General features: G+C 44.0%; 1 protein-coding gene across 1 annotated transcript in view; it reads left to right on the forward strand.

Moving 5' to 3' along the window:
• tenm1 (teneurin transmembrane protein 1) overlaps positions 1–21760 on the forward strand; it is a 349430-nt gene that overhangs the window by 175435 nt on the left and 152235 nt on the right. Inside the window, exon 6 of the mRNA XM_038305307.1 lies at positions 5822–5995. Within this exon, the coding sequence (XP_038161235.1) occupies positions 5822–5995 (174 nt within the window). The remainder of the gene's footprint in view (positions 1–5821; positions 5996–21760) is intronic.

The raw sequence follows: 21760 nt of genomic DNA on the forward strand, positions 1-21760 counted from the left end.
CCACGTTTCTGACTATGGAGCTGCCAATCACCAGAGTGGGCTTCTCAGTGGGTGTGTCACTGAGTGGGGAAAACCGGTTAGAAACGTGAACGGGTTGGTGGTGACCAGTGGGCAGAGATCCACGACTACGCTTTCTGCGTACAGTTACCCAATCGCCTGGCTGCTCAGGCACTTTTGGAGGACAGCTACGTGAGGGGCCTACTTTAACTCCTGGATGTTCAACAGCCTGAAGCCTGGATTCTAACTCTGACACCCTCGCCTCCAAAGCTACAAAAATACTGCACTTATTACACATCCCATTATCACTAAAGGAGGCAGAGGAATAACTGAACATCTGACACAGAGAGCAGGAGAGAGGAGAGGAACAAGGAAGAGTTGGAAAAGAGTCAAGGGAGGGAGAGAGAGAAGCCATAGCAATGCTAAGCTAGCGCTAGCCTAGGCTAGCTACTCCTTGCTATCAGAAATAAAACCGTGTGAAACTGACAAGTGCTCAGTAGAAAAGTGCAGCAGAAGGTGCTATGTTTTAAAGTAGTCAGTTAGAGTTACTTAGATACAGAGATATCACAGAGAAAATAACTTAACTTCAGATGGAGTTCCTCTGGACAGCTGCAACAGCTGCACACTCAGTTAATCCAAACAGGAAGTGAACAGGTCCTAACAGGAAGCAGGAAGCCGTAGGGTCAGTAGTTCTGTAGCGTCGGTCGTTCTGTAGCATCGGTCGCTCTGTAGCGTCAGTAGTTCTGTAGCGTCGGTCGCTCTGTAGCGTCGGTCGGTCTGTAAGGTCGGTCGGTCTGTAGGGTCGGTAGGTCTGTAGCGTCAGTCGGTCTTTAGCATCGGTAGCTCTGTAGCGTCAGTAGTTCTGTAGCATCGGTCGGTCTGTAGCGTCAGTAGTTCTGTAGCGTCGGTCACTCTGTAGCGTCGGTCAGTCTGTAGTGTCGGTAGGTCTGTAGCGTCGGTCGCTCTGTAGCGTCGGCCGCTCTGTAGCGTCGGTAGTTCTGTAGCGCCGGTCGGTCTGTAGCGTCAGTAGTTCTGTAGCGTCGGTAGGTCTGTAGCGTCGGTGCTCTGTAGCGTCGGTAGTTCTGTAGCGCCGGTCGGTCTGTAGCGTCAGTAGTTCTGTAGCGTCGGTGCTCTGTAGCGTCGGTCGGTCTGTAGCGTCCGTAGTTCTGTAGCGTCGGTCGGTGTTTAGCATCGGTCGCTCTGTAGCGTCGGCCGCTCTGTAGCGTCGGTAGTTCTGTAGCGCCGGTCGGTCTGTAGCGTCAGTAGTTCTGTAGCGTCGGTAGGTCTGCAGCGTCAGTAGTTCTGTAGCGTCGGTAGGTCTGTAGCGTCAGTAGTTCTGTAGCGTCGGTAGGTCTGTAGCGTCGGTCGGTCTGTAGCGTCAGTAGTTCTGTAGCGTCGGTAGGTCTGTAGCGTCAGTAGTTCTGTAGCGTCGGTAGGTCTGTAGCGTCGGTGCTCTGTAGCGTCGGTCGGTCTGTAGCGTCGGTCGGTCTGTAGCGTCGGTAGTTCTGTAGCGTCGGTGCTCTGTAGCGTCGGTCGGTCTGTAGCGTCGGTGCTCTGTAGCGTCGGTCAGTCTGTAGTGTTGGTAGGTCTGTAGCGTCGGTAGGTCTGTAGCTTCGGTCGGTCTGTAGCATCAGTAGTTCTGTAGCGTCGGTCGGTCTGTAGCGTCGGTAGTTCTGTAGCGTCGGTCGGTGTTTAGCATCGGTCGCTCTGTAGCGTCGGCCGCTCTGTAGCGTCGGTAGTTCTGTAGCGCCGGTCGGTCTGTAGCGTCAGTAGTTCTGTAGCGTCGGTAGGTCTGCAGCGTCAGTAGTTCTGTAGCGTCGGTAGGTCTGTAGCGTCAGTAGTTCTGTAGCGTCGGTAGGTCTGTAGCGTCGGTCGGTCTGTAGCGTCAGTAGTTCTGTAGCGCCGGTAGGTCTGTAGCGTCAGTAGTTCTGTAGCGTCGGTGCTCTGTAGCGTCGGTCGGTCTGTAGCGTCAGTAGTTCTGTAGCGTCGGTGCTCTGTAGCGTCGGTCGGTCTGTAGCGTCAGTAGTTCTGTAGCGTGGGTAGGTCTGTAGCGTCAGTAGTTCTGTAGCGTCGGTAGGTCTATAGCGTCGGTGCTCTGTAGCGTCGGTCGGTCTGTAGCGTCGGTAGTTCTGTAGCGTCGGTCGGTGTTTAGCATCGGTCGCTCTATAGCGTCGGCCGCTCTGTAGCGTCGGTAGTTCTGTAGCGCCGGTCGGTCTGTAGCGTCAGTAGTTCTGTAGCGTCGGTAGGTCTGTAGCGTCGGTGCTCTGTAGCGTCGGTCGGTCTGTAGCGTCGATAGTTCTGTATCGTCGGTCGGTGTTTAGCATCGGTCGCTCTGTAGCGTCGGTCGCTCTGTAGCGTCGGTAGTTCTGTAACGTCGGTAGGTCTGTAGCGTCAGTAGTTCTGTAGCGTCGGTAGGTCTGTAGCGTCGGTAGTTCTGTAACGTCGGTAGGTCTGTAGCGTCAGTAGTTCTGTAGCGTCGGTAGGTCTGTAGCGTCAGTAGTTCTGTAGCGTCGGTAGGTCTGTAGCGTCAGTAGTTCTGTAGCATCGGTAGTTCTGTAGCGTCGGTAGGTCTGTAGCGTCGGTGCTATGTAGCGTTGGTCGGTCTGTAGCGTCGGTAGGTCTGTAGCGTCGGTCGGTGTTTAGCATCGGTCGCTCTGTAGCGTCGGTCAGCCTGTAGTGCCGGTAGGTCTGTAGCGTCGGTCAGTCTGTAGCGTCAGTAGTTCTGTAGCATCGGTAGTTCTGTAGCGTCGGTAGGTCTGTAGCGTCGGTGCTATGTAGCGTTGGTCGGTCTGTAGCGTCAGTAGTTCTGTAGCGTCGGTAGGTCTGTAGCGTCAGTAGTTCTGTAGCATCGGTAGTTCTGTAGCGTCGGTAGGTCTGTAGCGTCGGTGCTATGTAGCGTTGGTCGGTCTGTAGCGTCGGTAGGTCTGTAGCGTCGGTCAGTCTGTAGCGTCGGTAGTTCTGTAGCGTCGGTCAGTCTTTAGCATCGGTCGCTCTCTAACGTTGGTCGCTCTGTAGCGTCGGTCGCTCTGTATCGTCGGTCCTCTCTAGCGTTGGTCGCTCTGTATCGTCGGTCGCTGCGTAATGTCAGTCGCTCTGTAGAGTCGGATGCTCTGTATCATCGGTCGCTCTCTATCGTTGGTCGCTCTGTATCGTCTGAAAGGAATTAACCCCCCACCAAGCCTGGAAGCCCCCCGCCCAAAGTCTCGGACAGAGATAGGAATAAAAGCTGCAGAAGATAAGAGCAGATGCTGAAAGAAGGAGCAGACAGAGCACAGGATGGAGCAGAGGCTGGTTACCCAGCAACCCCAGAGGGTCTGATCCTGCACCAAACAGACACTGTTAGCCGATGTCATTTACAACATGCAAGGACTCTGTTTAATGCCAATAACCTGCCTGCTCAGGTTAAAAGCAATGTCTTTACTGTTCCCATTACAAGATGCATCACATTCATGTTCCCTTAATGATCCAGTGTGTCTGTCTGTGTGTGTGCACATCTGCTTGGTGCCCAGAGATACTAAGTGTTCTTGCAAAAGGTTAACAGCTTTGAAACAATAGAGTGATGAGCGAGAGCAGCTTTTGAGAAGGTGTGGAGTGTTGAAGAGGAGGAAGCCGAAGAGCTGCTGAGGACTGTTGCTTCAGTCCTCACTGGAGTGGCTCACACTTGGCTGAAAGGGTTGGTGGCGTTGGTGACATGGGTGGAGGGTTATTGGAAAACAAGAGCAGCAGGAAAGGCAGTTTAGAAGAGAGGAAAGGAGAATATTGTGGAGCATGGAGACTGTTGAGGGGAAAAAAGGCTAACCTCATTTGTATGGGAATAACTTGTCATACCTCACAAAGCACTCTCACAGACTAATTTATGAAACCATGATAGGCTGTTCCACTCCACTGCAAAATATAATGCAGTTGGAAGAGCGATGATAAATGCAAACCTGCATTTGGTGAGGAAATAGTATATTTTATGTTTAATCCTAATGAAGAGACCTGATAATGGGCTCTCGCTGGAAGGAAAACGCAGGTGGATTCTCTATTTTTCTGTCACTGTTAAATAAAAATGTGATTCAAAGCAACAACAGTATAGTTTTCTGTCAACTTTCTTTTTCCCTTTTTTCTCTCCCCACCTGTCTGCCTGTGATGTAGTCCAAGCTGTACCAGGCCGAAAACAAAATCCATTAAACCGAAAGTACAGGAGAGATCATTTAGGCAACTGTTTGTCTTATAATATTATTAATGTTTCTATCTTCTAGCATCGCAGTGACTCAGCTCAAATGATTTCACAGCAGTATCTTAATGAGAAAATTCCTGACGCATTTTTCTTTCCATAAAAAGTGATGGGAATAAAAGGAGATCTTTTTTAAAATGGAGGTAGAGCGTTGAAGAATGGGCGCATGTGCAGGCGTCTGGCCTCGTCACGGCTGACACTTTAATTAGTCTGAGCTAAATGATGCATGTTGTCTCCCTCTCATGGCAGTGGAATCTGTCTGTAGTCATGCTTTGAAGAGTTTGCATTGTGCATGAGCAGATAGCTGAACTAAAAGTGGTGTGAGCCACTCAGAGCTTGCAGCGTTGAAATAAATGATTTCCTGATCCCAACAGATGACAGAAGTTCAGCGAGGGACCAGGCTTTCATGACGCTCTTGGAGCTCCTCATTCATTTGCTGGATTTTGCAGAGAAAGTCGTCATTTTTCCCTTCATCCCTCTGCTTCAGTGGAAAGTAACTGCAAATGGCTTTGAAATATCTGGAGGTTTAATTAGGCATTCCTCATCAGCAGGGGACTGAGTGTGGCTGAGAGAGCGGGTGTGTGTTCAGAGAAGGTTCTGTGCTTGCCTGCATGCACAGAGCGTGCAGTAACGGGACGATGCCACTGTCTTAGCCTTTCCTAAAATAATTTGGGATGTGTTTTGCTAAACAGCCATTTTGGGGCAGGCTAGTGACGGGTGCCTTTCCTGGGCGTTGTGCAATCATCAGGCAGGCGGCGGTAGACAGCGGAGATGTTTGAAGTCTTTAGAAGTTTCTCACCTTGATCTGCATGCAGCAGTCCTCCTTTGACTGCCACCAGCACATCACAACTTTATGATTTGAGTCTTTGCTTTTGTTTGATGTTCCAAATGTGTCAGGAGAGAAAAAAACCTGCAATGATGTATTTCATTCGCTTTGTTCTTCCCACCAGCAAAGGCACATAACCTTTACAGATTCTTGCAAAGTGTTGGACTAAAGCAGTTTGCAGGCTGGATCTCAGGAGGAAAGAACCTCACGTTTGGTTGGACACAGATAAATGCTCCATTTTTATCGATAGTCTTGAAAGACGCTAATTAATTTCTTTTCAGGGGCGTGATGTTGGTTTTTCTTATTTGACAGCAAGTAGGATTGTTGTCCTAGTAAAGACTTTTACAAGTGGGAGGGGGAATCCTGTATGCGCCTTAGCCTTTGTTGTTTAAAAGCCCCATATGGATTGTGAATCTGCAGCAGCTTTCAAAGCATCATTAGTCATGCATAAAAGACTGTGTTAACGCTTTAATACCAGCCCTGGGCTCCAGCGCTAAAGATCTGCCTTAATTGCCCACCTCTGCTACGTTCGGCAATCACGTGTGCTCGTACGGGTGCACCAGTTAAATGTCTGTGTGACGCCGTCTGCGATTGTGTGTGTTTGCTAATTGTCCATCGCTTGGTGGCACTAATAAGCGCGTAAAGAGAGTGAGTCCTCTAAGATGGGCATTAAACAAGATCCAGACACACCCCTCTGCATGCCTTGAATAATGATCTTTTATCGCTGCTTTTCTTTCTCCCCTGACACGCTGCGTTTCTTCCTCCCTGTGTGTCTGCAGCCGTCCACCTGTTAGGCCTGACCTGGCATCTGCGCCACGGTGAGAACCAGCTGTATGAAAACGGCCTGAGCTCGGCGGACCATCAACAGGACGAGCGTGGCAAAACCAGACCCACCAGCTCCATCCACCTGCTGGACACTCTCAACCCGGAAAACACATACACCGGGGACAGAGGTGAGACTCACAAACACACACACGTGGTGTCACACCTTTCTAGTGGGGACTTTCTATTGATTTTTATTCTTCTGATTGATTTCTCATTCATTTCTATGGCCTAACCAAGAGCCTAACCCCTATCAACACACACCTGAACCAACCCTACACTCAGTCCTTAGACCGGTTCGTCCCCACAAGTACATATAAGTCCCCAAACTGTGGGACATTTCAGGGAAACATTCCCTGCAAAGAAACAGAAACCAGGCCACACCCACACATTCATGTCATACCCACACACCCAGGCCACGCCCACACACTCATTGCGGTTGAAAAGAGCAGGTCTTATTTTGCAGAACGATGCCATTTGCTTTCATCAGACAGGTTTTTGGCTAATCTAACCCACCTTGTGTTGCCATAGTAACCTGTACTTATCTGCCACCTGTATTGAGTAGGCCGCGACACCTGGCTTCATCCATCAGCCCGTAGCTGTTTGAATAATGATTATCTCCAACCAGCTGAGCTGAAGATAATATTTATATTAAACAATAAGTTTATCATTGGAAGCTGTATTCCAGCCCGGAGTTAAACTGCAGCTGTGGAGTGAGCTGAGCTTCAGGTAATTTGGTTGTTTTCTGTTTGATGCATCAGATTTAAACTCTGGCCTAGGGCTAGTCTGCATTGCAGCTGAGAAGAACAATCAGGCTCCTTTCGCTCATTTGATCACAGTTTCTCTGGGCCTAAAATCAAACCTAAAAGTTACCTTAAGGTAGAAAAATTGCAAGTTTTATTATTTATTTGTGATTATTTTTTTCTTTATCCCACTCCGTCCCCAATTTATTGCACTCTAATACTATTAAATACTTATACAAATAGTCCATTCTACCTCATCCTTAAACCAATGTGTCATGTGAAGGAATTACCTCTGACTTTATTTTGGATTCTGCCAGAATTTCTTCTTCTTAATTTCTCAAATATAAATAACCAAGCTAATGAGCTCTCCACACACCCGGTCTATAGGAGAGAAACACGCCATTGGTCAAAGAAACCACTGATGAGTCCGATTCTTCCACAGCAGTGATGGAGGAGAAGGAAATTTGATTAGATTAGACCATATTTCAACTTTTTGGCCGAAATGAAAAAGGCATTAAATGTCCCCATAAGGACAAAAATCCTTATAAGAAAACATGTTTGAGGTCGGCTCTTTTTTAGTAGGGCGTGGAATCCGTTCAGAACCAATAGAAAAATAGATGGAGAAGAATACAGAAAAACCTGCATATAGTTCAGTCGTAGTGCAGAGATCCCAGAAACATACTAAAGATAGTAGCAGATGTAATTCCAGCAAAGATGGGTTTTACAAAGTACATAATTAGGATGGCTGGATAAATATAAATACCAAACTTATTAGACATCAGTTAGTAAAGTTTTGATGTTAGTGTTTCTTAATCTTTCCACCGCGTCATTCTATCTATGAAATAGATAAAACATAATAACCGTGAATTTCTGGTGGCGTCTGATCATTTCAATAATGTGCTTATTTAAATGATCAAGTGCATTATAAACTATAGGTGTAGCATTTCCCACTAACATTAATCTTTTCCCAGTAAGGAATTCTGGGTGCTCTGCCTATGAACTGGAAAACATCCAGTAACCAGTTCCACTGCCTCCCAGTCCATCATTTGTAGGGCAATGCAACATGAAGGGGTGGCATGACACAGCGTCCTACCAGCTGTGTTAGGTCCCACTTTCTGTTCATCAGGACTTTGTGAGACGGTTTGATGGGTTTATTAATGTCGTCCGGGCTGCAGAATCCAACCTCACACAGCAGGACTGCAATGAGCTGCCAGCTGTCTGCTGGAGAAAGGAAAATCAATCCGTCTTGTTCATTTTCTCTGAGTTGTTGCTGTCATTCTGAGGGCTGGAGCTCGAAGTGACGTCTGAGATGTTAGGTCAGTTAATTTGTGTTTCATTAAAGAAAAAAAGCTAACTTTGCAGCCGCCCCCAGGCAAGGCAGGCTTATTGAAAATTAGCATGTGTACCCTGTTGTTGTGTTCCCATCAGCTCTGATTGGAGCCGGAGCTAATAAATTCTGCAGCCATTTGTCACAGAACCCAATGCCAACTAAACACTCTGCTATTCACCTCAAAAGGCAGCTGAGGTTTCATCTATTCTCACCAACAGGAAAAGGTTATGTTGCTGTCTTGGATTATTAGAAACAGAAATCCATTGAGGGGCTTCATGAGGTCAATAAATGTTCTCATTAAGAAAACACTAAGTTAATAAGGTTGGAGGATGCAGGGAGACGAGCGTTCTTTGACAGCCTGGATCATCCAGAGTCCTTAGTACTTTATATATCTATATATATATATATATATATATATATATATATATATATATATATATATATATATATATATATATATATATATATATATATATATATATATATATATATATATATATATATATATATATATATATATATATATATATATATATATAGTCCCCCGACACCCAGTGTTGTGCCTGAATGCGTTCACTGAACGTAAGTTCATGAACTTGTTCATATTTTGGGCGAACGTGAACTGAACGTACTGCATTACTGCCTGATGAACGTTATTGTGAACTCGTTCATTCTGGTGTCTGTGAACGGCACGCTCTCTCAGTTCAGCTCCGTTCAATCGGTTGCCAGATTTCTATAAAGCCCTCCAGGCGAAACCCCGGCTAAATCACACCGTAAACAGGCCTTAATATGTAGCGGGAAAAACACCCAATCTGGCAACACCAGCTACCAGCGTCGTAGCCTACAGCCGCGTGCGTCATCAAAACAAAATGCAGCGTGGAAGCCACAGCAGCATGGAGGCGACAAAGCAGCAGTATGATCACTTAAAACAAGTTTATGACCAGGTGGTCGGTGAGGATGATGGCAACAATCTTACATTTCTCTGCAAACTTTGCCCGCCGGCTTTCAGGAAAAAAATCCGCACTTCAGTAACATCCAAAGCAAATCTGAAACGGCATATGTTCTGAAATGGAATTTTCAAATTGAAAAAAATATTAAAATTAAAAAAACATTTGCACCTTAAAGACTACTTTCCTATTTTTCTTTTAATAATTACTCATAAAAAAGACCATTCAAGCAGCACATTTTTCCTGATGTTTTTGAGAATATACTGTAGGGGTGAAAGCTGCAGCTGCTACTAGTGTGAAGTGAATGGACAGCAACAAAGCATTAAAGCAACAATGGGGAAATGCTGTCCCCTCAATGCTAATGTAAACCCTGGTTGGATAAGGATTCAAAACTGGATATGAAGATGAAATCTGACGCACAGTTTCAGAGTTACAACTGATAAAATAATTGCTGTCTGTGGTTCTACAGTAGGCTATGATGTAATTGAGCAATACATGGAAAAAAAAAAGAACTATGAACTAGTTCATTTTTTGGAACTGTGAACTTAGTTCAAAATTTTGAATTATGAACTATGAACTGAACTAGTTCATTTGAAAATGTGTGAACTGAACTTTGAACTAGTTCACGTAGAAAGAGAACTTTCCCAACACTGTCAATCAGTGACGCAGACCTTGTTTGGCCGGGCGACGTCGGAGCCGGCATGTCATTCATTATATTGAGCTAACTAGCCGCTACATTGTGTCGCAGTGGGTAGCAGGGTAGCACTGCTGCCTTGCAGCAAGAAGGTTCCAGGTTTGATTCCCAGCCCGGGGTCTTTCTGCCTGGAGTTAGCATGTTCTCCCTGAGCATGCGTGGGTTCTCTCCAGGTACTCCGGCTGCCTCCCACAGTCCAGAAACATGGCTGTTAGGATAATTGGCTTCTCTATATCCTCCTCAGGTGTGAATGGTTGTTTGTCTCTTTGTTTCCCTGCGATGGACAGACCTGTCCATGGTGGACCCCGCCTCTCACCCACTGACAGCTGGAGATAGACACCAGCAGCCCTCGCCACCCCAGCAGGGATGAGCGTGACAGAAAATGGACGGATATTTAGAATACATATATATTGGTTGAAGTACTTCCTCATCAATCTTATCTATTCATAGTTTATGTTTAAACGTGTTTTATGTTGTTGCTAAAATACCATCAGATTGAAGTATTTGGTAAAATGTCAGTAAGTTTGTGTTGCATTAGGATTCTGTCCTTATTCCAAATCACTGTGCAAATATTGAATGATTGAATCCAAAATGAGCCATCAGCCTAGAAATGAACAGATTTTTCAGAAACGGTGGTTATTTGGTTAATCAGTGCCAGTTTCCATCCAGCCATGACTGGAACTGCTTCTCTCTGCGCTGCCTTCTCCCATCTTTAGCCCAAACTTAACCCCATGAAATGGGACATTAATTGGGAGTTTTTCCCGTCATGAAATGAGATGGGGCACAGCAACCTTCATGCTTGGTCTAACTCTGATGGATATTACATCGGAGACAGTTGAAATCCGTGTGCGGCATTTATACAGAAAGCCAAACTGCAGCGCTCTGCATTTTAGTCTACCTGGGACATCCCTGAAGCAACTATTCCCGATGAATCCTCACATTTTAGGGATTAACTCACTCTTCGGCTGCTAAATCCTACTACGGACGGCTCAGGGGTCAGACTTTCACTTGGAAGTGTTGCGTCATCACACGCTATTGTTTTAACTCTTATTGCTGTACATGCTTGATAAAAGCAGGGGAATGAAAATGGGCAGAGCTAAGCTCTTGATGCATGGGAGCTCAGATTAATAAAATTGGCACGGTGTAGGCATCCCCTGACAGAGGAGGGCCAAAGAGATTAGAGATTAGGCTGTAATCCAGTGTGGCAGATTATCACACTCATCCTGCTCTACCCATCACCTCTCACATCGAGAGACCACACAATCCCCAAGATTACACCACAGAGGACGGTGAGAGCAGAGAGGATCAAACATGTCATGGTGGAAAGGAAAGTTAAACTGGGAGGAAGGAAGAATAATCGATGAAAACATGAAACTGAAGCAAAGAACTTCAGATATTTGATCAACAATTAAAAAAGGAAAGTAGATATCAAACACATCAAACTGTTTCACAGTAAATATATTTCTAATGTCACAATTTACTTTAAATTCCCATTAGAAGTTGGCAATAAATAAAATAATCCACACATCTACAATAAAACAGGTCAAACATTTAGTCAAAGTAGATATAATAGATTTAAACCCATTTTGGTTTGATGGCCTTGAAATATCTCATTTGTAAATAAATTGTTCAGGAGTGATTTTCAAACTTTTTGCCACTCAGCTTTTGGAGCCTCTTTTCTTTTTCATTCTGTATTCTGTTTTTTCCCCCCTAATTTTTGCTCGAGTTGTGGGATTTCCTCCATTCTAGTCTGTAAAACCAGTGGAGGGTTTCCATGGCGTGTGTTTGGGATACCTGCCTTGCTGAAGAATACGCATCGTTTCTTCTTCAGGTTCTTATTCATCATTTTTTGCTTAATCCTCAGTTTTTAAACTCTTCTCGTTCCAGATGTAGCAAACCATCAGCATAACGTTGCATCCTTGGTTTAAAACTTCACTGATGCTACCGCAGGTTCTTATCTTGCCTAATGAGGTGCAGTAAACTTTAAACAACTATGAAATATCATTTTTCTGCAGCAGTGGCGTCTTATGCAGCGACTCTCCATAGAGGCCATGCGTGCTTCGATTGTTTCCTTAAAATTCACAACTATAACTTCATATAATGGTCAATTATAGAAAGATCAACAGAACGTCAGGAAGGATGAAAAAAAAAGAGATTACTCTTTAGATTTAGAAGGGTCCAAAATGAATGTAGTTCTGGTTATGATGCGGCATCATAGGAAGGATTCTGCACCAATAGGAGTAGGAGGTTAAAGATGGAGTTCAGGCCGGAGTCCGATTTTTAAAAACTGTATCCGCCTGAATCCCCAGAGTTCAGAACCAAGAGCCGACGCCTTACCTGCAATAATCCCCACACTGCAAAAATTATCTAGAAATAAGTAAAAATTTCTTAAATTAAGTGTATTCACCCTTAATTTGAGTAGGTAAATTAGATAGTCTGCCAATGGAATGAGTAATTTTACTCTTAAAATAAGATAATTAGATAATATGCACTTGAAATAAGACAATGCAATTGTGTTTTCGTATTTTAAATGTAAATTGTCTCGTTCCATTGGCAAAATGTCTCTTATCTCCTCAATTCAAGAACAAATGCACTTATTTTAAGAAAAAATGACTTTTCTAGATTTAGATTTTTTGCAGTGCATATATAACCCGTCCGGGTCACAGACCCGTAAATATTAGAGTGTGACCCGACCTGTAGTCAGAACGAGAACACACAGCTGTTCACATGCTCAAACACAAAAAGCTTTATGTTTCCGGCTGCAGCAGAATAGTCATGATAACAGAAACAGAAAAGATCATTGCTTCACGCTGGCATCCAGAGTGCTGCGTTCACACATGAACTGCTTTAAATCGGCCAAAGTATAAACCTTTGTCTCATTGTTTAAAAATTACTTTGCTGGATACTCTTGAATCAGTTTATTTATTAAGATGTAGAGGTCATAAATAAGAAAATATAAATAATAACTTTAATTTATGCTCTATGAAACCTGCCCAGATTTTTTCCCTTATACCCGTAAATTAATCTTTTTTTTTTCTACCTGTAGCTGTACGTTTTACCCGCCCAGGTGCCGGACTGTGGCCCCCGCTTGGCTGGATCCTCGCACCTCTGTTTGAGAGCTGAGAAATCTCCAGAAAACTCCCAATCAGAGTAAAGATCGGTCCAGCTTTTTCAGGGTTCATGCCAACGTGAAGAATCATTGGGGCTCAGAAGGCATCAGTTGCCATTTTTCTTCTGAATGCATTAATATCCAATCAATGAAAATAATTCTAATAATTTATTTTCTATTGGATTTTTGCTACCAGTATCTAATGTCACAAACTTATTGAAGCCTTTTTTCCTCTGCTGTATAAAACATACTGTCGGTTTACGGCTTTTCTATTGGAAACCAATATAAAAATGTTTGCTTGTTATTGAAAAATAAATAATTTTACTTTTGATGCGCTGCAATAAACGGAGCATTAAAGTTGGAATATGAATATTGCAGGGGAGGCTGATTGGAGGAGCATAGTTATCCCTTTCTGGTTCTCTTTTGGAGACGATGGCACTGCAGGGAGAGATGAAGCCATCTTGGCACATTGATTTGGAGCAATAATCTGCTTGTAGTTGCTCAGGAATTATCTTATTTTTATATCAACATCAGTGCCATGCAGAAAGGCTTTTTGGAAGTTCTTTGTTTTTGCTCTTTTGATCTAAATATTCAGAAAAAAAAGTAATTTAATTTATCTCTGAGAGATGGTGCTCTGCTGTGTGAGATGCTAATTGACGTGTTATGTCAACCACATTATGGCTACTGCCTCGTCAAGCCACACATGCTGCATTTCATGTTCTTCTAGTGCTCTCTCCTGCAGCTTTTCTGGAGATCAACCGGCAGCCTTTCTTAGTCCTCATCACATAAAAGCTTTTCTAATTAGTGTTACATTAATTGCCATTCACTCCATGCTAATCAACCACAAGCTGGTGCTTGCACACCCTAACTGATTTCAGTTTCTTTATCTGACATGCATTCACGAGAGCTTGCAGACGCGACCACACGCACTAAAATGTGCATCCCACGCAGAAATTCCCCCGGTGCAGATGAAAACAGAAGTGCCGAGAAAAGAAAGTTTGTGTGAGAGAATTCCCTGTCTTAATGAAGAACATGAGAGTGTTGGAATAATGTCTCAGCCAATGAGGAACGTCTGATTTATTAATAACATGAAATGATACAAACTGAGAGAGGAGTATTGCCTCATTATAATGTGAAGATGATGAAACGCGGAGCTTGCAGAATGCCATCTGAGCCGGGGTGATGATTGTGTAAACCACTGTATGGTAGGAGAGCCAGAGCTGAACTGTTTTCATTGGGGCTGATGGTGTGGTTAGATGGATGGATTGTGACACAGACAGAAAGGAGGGCTCTTAAAGAGCACATCAATATTCCAGACTGCGTGCAGAGAGGGTGGAAAGGAGTCCGGCTGTGCAGAGTGTGTGTGTGCGGAAGCAGAGATGTTCCAGGCTGTGTGTGCAACGCACATCGGTGCACGTGTGCGCACGTTGATGGACTGGGCCGTGTAACACCGGATGCATTGATTTTCTCACGCTGGGGTTCTGTCTCAGGGTGTAACACGTGCGCATGCTTACAGCTCGAACACACATGCAGATAGAGCTCAGATCATTCAGGGAGCGCTCTGCTCGACTGAAGAGAGCGGAAACATGCCTGCATGCAACTCAGACTGCATCCCCAACATCCTGATAAATAGAAATGATTTAAAGTTTGCAAAGTGGAGGACGCAGTTCATCAGGAGCACAGACCTTTTTCAGGATTAAATTTATTTTAGGAGCAGGTTGATATCTTTGGTCCAATGGTCCCAGAAATAGTCTGTTTTTGTAACGTTGCATTTTCTCCATTTTTCTTTTCTAAGTCCTGCTGTGCTGATCAGGAACAAAACGAAGAAACGAAACTAAATAAACACGTTTTCCCACATTTCCTCATTTAGCTTAAATACAAAACATTTAAAAATAAAAAAAGCATTGTTTATAATAACTATTTATTGTTATTTTCAAAAGATCTAAAAAATATTACCAATGATTTCAATCTTTTTCTCATAAAATGAACTAAGATTAAAGAATAAGGCACAGAGAATAAAAAATATATTTTTAGACATAAGGATCTTTTTCAATCCAGCAGACTGATAGAAAATAACAATGTTTTATAATTCCCATTAAATTAACCTTGATTCAATATGAAAATGTTATTAATTATATTAAACACATTTCATATAAATAATCATTGTCTTATTAGTATATTTGTATTTTATTTACAAAAAAATTACAAATGAAGACATACAACAATGATCAGATAATTAAAAAATTTGAATATTATAAGAAGTATGTTTGAAAATTAGATGATTTATTTAATAAATACAGATTGTGACTCATTCATAACATATGGAAGATTTCTGCAATTTTAAATACGATCAAATGAAATATAATAATACACCAAAGCTCTTATCTTTTAGATTATTCTCTTTTTTTATTGCCCCATAATTAAAGTTATTTTCCATTTTCTTCATTTTTTTGTGTATTTATACGTTTAGCATTGATGATTTTGTGGTTAGTTGTTTAAGCTTTTTTATTTATTAGGTGTATTTTTTATTCTTACTTTGTTTTTACCGTTACTGTCAAACTCTAACAGCTTCTGTTGGAAGTTTAACATTTTCAAAATGTCCTCTAATCAATCCTAAAAGTCAGAGTTAAAGAAAAGTTCTTTAAATCTCATGGAAATCAATTCATCTTGTTACTAAAACCTTCTAGTGATTTTTTCCCAGTTGGACTTGATATAACGACAGAGTTGAAGAGCAGAAATTCCCTCTGAGCTCCACTGACTCACAGCCAGTAACTCTGCACACTCTAGCTTATTATAACCTTTGGTTGAACTGAGTAACGGAAAGCTGAAAACCTTTATTCTTGTGTCATCTTGTGTAACACGTGTTAAAGGTGTAACAGTCCTGGTGAACGAGGAGACGCGTCTGTCCCAGATGTAACCTGCTGGTGGGATGCGAGGACAGACCCTGAGGCCAGGAGCTTCTGCTGACTCTGACTGACACTCATTAGGCTGCAGAGACCCGAGGATGGAAGCTTATTAAGCCACCTGCTCAAAAGGACCTTAATTGAATCCAAGTAATTAAAGAGACCTTGCCCATCGTGATATTTTTATTCATCCTGCGGCAACCTCAATCTCTCCTGCATTCGAACGTCCATTAATGTTGTTTTGAACATGTGTGATTTACATGCAGGGGTATTGATTTTCACGCACACATAAACGCACTGACAGTCATTGCTCCGCCTCCTTAGACATGTCCTGTTACCAAGATCCCGCCTGTAGTTTACTGCTGTTCTCTGCTGCATTAGAACATGAGGGGTAATAACATTAATTGCAAAGACAGAGTGTTAAAAAATAGATTATGGGTGTAATTGTTTTACCTGAATAACCCGTAGGCAAGAGGAATTAATTAGACCTTGTGTCCCCGAGTCCTAATGTGTTTCCTGTTCCACACTGGCCTGTCACACTCATTCTCACACACACACACAAGGAGACACGGATTCACACGTGAAACACTGATTAAATGGGCCCTTTAAAACACAGGAGCTTCAGCAGGGATGTCATGATGAATCCAGTCCATGAAGTTCCAAATACACCATGTTTACTGGTTAAGAGGGGAAGTTATCTTTGGAGAAACTGGAGCCTGTTTAAAAAACAGCATTTGAGCCGCTTAGCTACATTAAAGCGGAAAATTACTTCTATGAAAACTGCCAAATTTGAGGAAAGAATTAAAAAATATATCTGTTCTGATTTACAGTAGCAGCCATTCAAAATGGCCGCTCCCAGTCAAACGCCACCTGAATGGCAGCAACTTCCCTGAACCTCCAGCCTCTGTCCTCCTCCTGGGCTCACATATTTTCCTACTCTGACTCCACCTTTTCACTGAATTACAGGGTCTGACCAGGAGATGGCGCTTCTCTTTAGATCTTAATGTCCACAAATCATGACAGAAAGAATATGTTAGTACAAAGATTGATGTTAAAAAAAGAATTGTAGGGGACCAGCCAAGGACCAGGCAAGGACCAGCCAAGGACAAGGCAAGGACCAGCCAAGGACAAGGCAAGGACCAGCCAAGGACAAAGCAAGGACCAGCCAAGGACAAAGCAAGGACCAGCCAAGGACAAGGCAAGGACCAGCCAAGGACAAGGCAAGGAACAGCCAAGGACAAAGCAAGGACCAGCCAAGGACAAGGCAAGGAACAGCCAAGGACAAAGCAAGGACCAGCCAAGGACAAGGCAAGGACCAGCCAAGGACAACGCAAGGACCAGCCAAGGACAAGGCAAGGACCAGCCAAGGACAAGGCAAGGAACAGCCAAGGACAAGGCAAGGAACAGCCAAGGACAAAGCAAGGAACATTCAAGGACAAGGCAAGGACCAGCCAAGGACAAGGCAAGGAACAGCCAAGGACAAAGCAAGGACCAGCCAAGGACCAGCCAAGGACAAAGCAAGGACCAGCCAAGGACAAGGCAAGGACCAGCCAAGGACAAAGCAAGGACCAGCCAAGGACAAAGCAAGGACCAGCCAAGTAAAACGCAAGGACCAGCCAAGTACAAGGCAAGGACCAGCCAAGGACAAGGCAAGGACCAGCCAAGGACAAGGCAAGGACCAGCCAAGGACAAGGCAAGGACCAGCCAAGGACAAGGCAAGGAACAGCCAAGGACAAGGCAAGGAACAGCCAAGGACAAGGCAAGGAACAGCCAAGGACAACGCAAGGACCAGCCAAGGACAAAGCAAGGACCAGCCAAGGACAAGGCAAGGACCAGCCAAGGACAAGGCAAGGACCAGCCAAGGACAAGGCAAGGACCAGCCAAGGACAAGGCAAGGAACAGCCAAGGACAAGGCAAGGAACAGCCAAGGACAAGGCAAGGAACAGCCAAGGACAAAGCAAGGACCAGCCAAGGACAAGGCAAGGAACAGCCAAGGACAAAGCAAGGACCAGCCAAGGACAACGCAAGGACCAGCCAAGGACAACGCAAGGACCAGCCAAGGACAAGGCAAAGACCAGCCAAGGACAAGGCAAGGACCAGCCAAGGACAAGGCAAGGACCAGCCAAGGACAAGGCAAGGACCAGCCAAGGACAAGGCAAGGAACAGCCAAGGACAAAGCAAGGAACATTCAAGGACAAGGCAAGGACCAGCCAAGGACAAGGCAAGGAACAGCCAAGGACAAAGCAAGGACCAGCCAAGGACCAGCCAAGGACAAAGCAAGGACCAGCCAAGGACAAGGCAAGGACCAGCCAAGGACAAAGCAAGGACCAGCCAAGGACAAAGCAAGGACCAGCCAAGTACAACGCAAGGACCAGCCAAGTACAAGGCAAGGACCAGCCAAGGACAAGGCAAGGACCAGCCAAGGACAAGGCAAGGAACAGCCAAGGACAAGGCAAGGAACAGCCAAGGACAAGGCAAGGAACAGCCAAGGACAACGCAAGGACCAGCCAAGGACAAAGCAAGGACCAGCCAAGGACAAGGCAAGGACCAGCCAAGGACAAGGCAAGGACCAGCCAAGGACAAGGCAAGGACCAGCCAAGGACAAATCAAGGACCAGCCAAGGACAAAGCAAGGAACAGCCAAGTACAAGGCAAGGACCAGCCAAAGACAAGGCAAGGACCAGCCAAGGACAAGGCAAGGACCAGCCAAGGACAAGGCAAGGACCAGCCAAGGACAAGGCAAGGACCAGCCAAGGACAAGGCAAGGACCAGCCAAGGACAAGGCAAGGACCAGCCAAGGACAAAGCAAGGACCAGCCAAGGACAAGGCAAGGACCAGCCAAGGACAAGGCAAGGACCAGCCAAGGACAAGGCAAGGACCAGCCAAGGACAAGGCAAGGACCAGCCAAGGACAAGGCAAGGACCAGCCAAGGACAAGGCAAGGACCAGCCAAGGACAAGGCAAGGACCAGCCAAGGACAAGGCAAGGACCAGCCAAGGACAAGGCAAGGACCAGCCAAGGACAAGGCAAGGACCAGCCAAGGACAAGGCAAGGACCAGCCAAGGACAAGGCAAGGACCAGCCAAGGACAAGGCAAGGACCAGCCAAGGACAAGGCAAGGACCAGCCAAGGACAAAGCAAGGACCAGCCAAGGAAAATGGGGAAAATTTGAATGGCTCCTACTGAAGACAGGAAGAATTGAATCTTTCTTGTTATGAATTTCTGGGAGATGTTCAGTTAGACTAAAACCCAAAGAAAGTGAATAAATTAACAAAAAATGGCGGCTTGCAGAATCCTTGTTGTTTATTAACAAAGTGCTGGTTTTCTCTCCCTTTTTATAAGGTGGAACTCATTCATATTACTGAGATTAAAGGAACATCCGAGGCTTGTCGAGGGAACGACCTGCTTTTCATGGTTCTGCTGCCATCTTTAGAGAGATTGTAATTATTCATGTATAAACAGAAATGGAAAGAAATGGTTTTATTGGATTGTTACGTAACAGTGTAAGAACCCCGTTGTCGGGTGTGTTTTATCAAACAAACTTACAGCTTCATGAATCACTAACCATGCTTGAAAAAACTGCAATTAGTACTCAGTTTAGGTTTGGTCAATGAAAGTGTTTTAGATTAAACAAATGAGGTGCAGGTCAGTTTTGCTGATTCAAACCTACATTTCATAACATGTGTTGTCTTCCTGGATCAGTTCAGTCGTTACTGTAACTAAGCAACATGAACAAAATAAACATTTATCACCAAAATCAATTTTTTCAGTTCTTTTAAGCAAATGTCCTCAAGCTATAGATGGCTTCCTGCTCCATCACAGCCGAACCAAATGGCTGATTTAACCTCAGCAGGTCCTGCAGACGCCTGGTGAAGTTATATAGGAGGAGTTTAGAGCTGCAGTAAAGTAGCTCTGCAGAACAAACTAAACAAACTCTGCTATAAACAAACCATCTGCTTTTCCAAACACCAAAAGTGGTAGAAAAGTGGTCAAACATCCACTTTTCTAAACAAACCGTCTGCTGCTCGCATAACCTTCAGAAAATTCTTTAATACCAAGAAGTGTTTTAGATGTACAAAGGATTTGTTTTAGTGACGAGGCGCTACGATTGAACGTGCATATATAGGCGGATAATGAAGAAATGAAGAGTTGAGTCTCAAAGAACAAACCAGTGGCGTGTTGGTTTCTCCTACACAAATGGGGAAAGTCTTTAATTGAACTTTCTCAAAAGTTTCAGTTGCTTCCTGCTTGTATCTTGATTTAGGTCAGTTGACTCTTTTGAAAGTTGATAGATTGTGAATCCAGCTCTGCAGGCCAGTGAATCCCAACCTTTCTGTTGCACTTAAATGTAAAAGATGTCTAAATCATTTCCTGTTCAAGTTTTTTTTTTGAGTCATAAAAAGGCATTACCATGACTGGCACAGAAGTAGAATACATATTATATATATATTCATTTATCAAACTGGTTGGCATCCTAGAACCGTCTGACTTACATCACCAAACCTGCAACGATGCAAAACTAGCATAGCAGAAAGGAAGCAGCAGCTGTGGGGATAAAGTTCGGTCCAGACTCCTTTAGTTTAGCAGCAATAGGAAGCTTTGAAGCGATGGATGGCTTTAGCATGGTGGCCACCATCCCACATTAGAGCCAAACCTAAACCTCTGCTGTTTCCATGTGTTCATATTAAAACACAGATGCAGCAGATGGTCAGAGTTACAGATCCCACCTGCTCCTAATAAAAGCTCACTAACTTCACCAGGAGTCACACGCTAACAGGTGTCACTTTCTTCTATATATTTTGTGGCACCGGCGGCTTTTATTGATGAGTAGTTTATAGGAAGAAAGGCGTTCTTTAGGAATCCCCCCAGTCTGGTATTGAATGTGGGCAGCTGCATGGCGGATGGTGGCTCATACTGTGTTCAATAGATGTTAGCAGATTTTACATTTTATTACAGAAATCTGATTTTTATTTTATTTTTTTTTTATGATTCTGACAGGAGTCAAGTGTAAGCAGAAGCATTTCTGAGTGCATCATGCAGCATTTCCTGCATAATTGGCGAGAACAGGATCATTTATTTAATGCAGACTATTTAGTTTATAGAAGCCCACTAATGATTAATTATTTCTTTCAAGGCCGCTCTGTGGTTTGATGGTAAACATGAAGAAGAAACCCTTTAATTGTTTATTTCTAATAATAAAAAGAAGCCTCGCTTTTCTTAAACCTCACACATGCTCTGCTCAGAAGCTGCTTTGCTTGCTGGACAATGATGAAAAGAAGAGATTCATGCAGTACCATTTATTTTTATCTCTTTTTTTTTGTGCTAATAATCAACAGTAAGTGTGAATTTCTAGCAGTTTTTTTTTCCTTCAATAAAGCCAGGAAACGGGAAGAAATCGTCTCTCCCTGTTTGCATACTGCCTCCCTCATTTAAGCCTGCCAAGGTGAACCAAGCAAAGATTCATAGTTTCAAAGATGGTTTGAGGTTTTGTGTTGAGAGCAGAATGATTGACAGCAGTCATCTGAGGAGCTGGGAGGGACTGGCTGGAAAAATGAATTTTTTTGTTTAATGTTACTTCCCAAAAATTCCTTAGACCTTCACGCTTCAGGCGCCGCAGGACTGCCCTCCACTGAGGGCGAGAAAAGTAATAAAACGAAGAGAGCTTTTCTTCTGTCTTGCATCAGCCAGTGTAAAATGACGGTGCCACCAACTTTTACTGTAAAGGCGTGCTGCTCCTGTCTTTCTGCTCCAAACAGCCTGCCTCTCCTCCCTGCAGCTGACCTGCATGCAGCTTTTCTGTCCCTTTGTTGCATCAGGCTCAGAGAGGCGCTGTGGAGTAATTATCATCAGAGGAACATGCTTGCTCATCTGCCCAAATGTCTGAGGGCTCATCAGATGCCCTGCTCTATTCACGTTCCATTCATCTACAGCTAAATAAAAGAGCTCTTCGCTCAGCAGATCCAATCCTCCAACACCTTCTATACTTGTTTTATCATTAAAAGAAATAGCTTGCAGAGGTAGACTTGCTGGGACTCTGAATGCAAACATTACTGCGTTTGGAGGCGACTCAAATGTAAGAAACGAATATCGAAGCTTGTATCTTATAAGATATAACATTTGAAAACTATATATGAAACGAATCTTATCTCTTTTCTTTTTTAAAGCTTTTGCTT

Source organism: Cyprinodon tularosa, unplaced genomic scaffold (assembly GCF_016077235.1).
Source record: "Cyprinodon tularosa strain WSP-4 unplaced genomic scaffold, ASM1607723v1 ctg555, whole genome shotgun sequence".
Classification (NCBI taxonomy): Eukaryota; Metazoa; Chordata; class Actinopteri; order Cyprinodontiformes; family Cyprinodontidae; genus Cyprinodon; species Cyprinodon tularosa.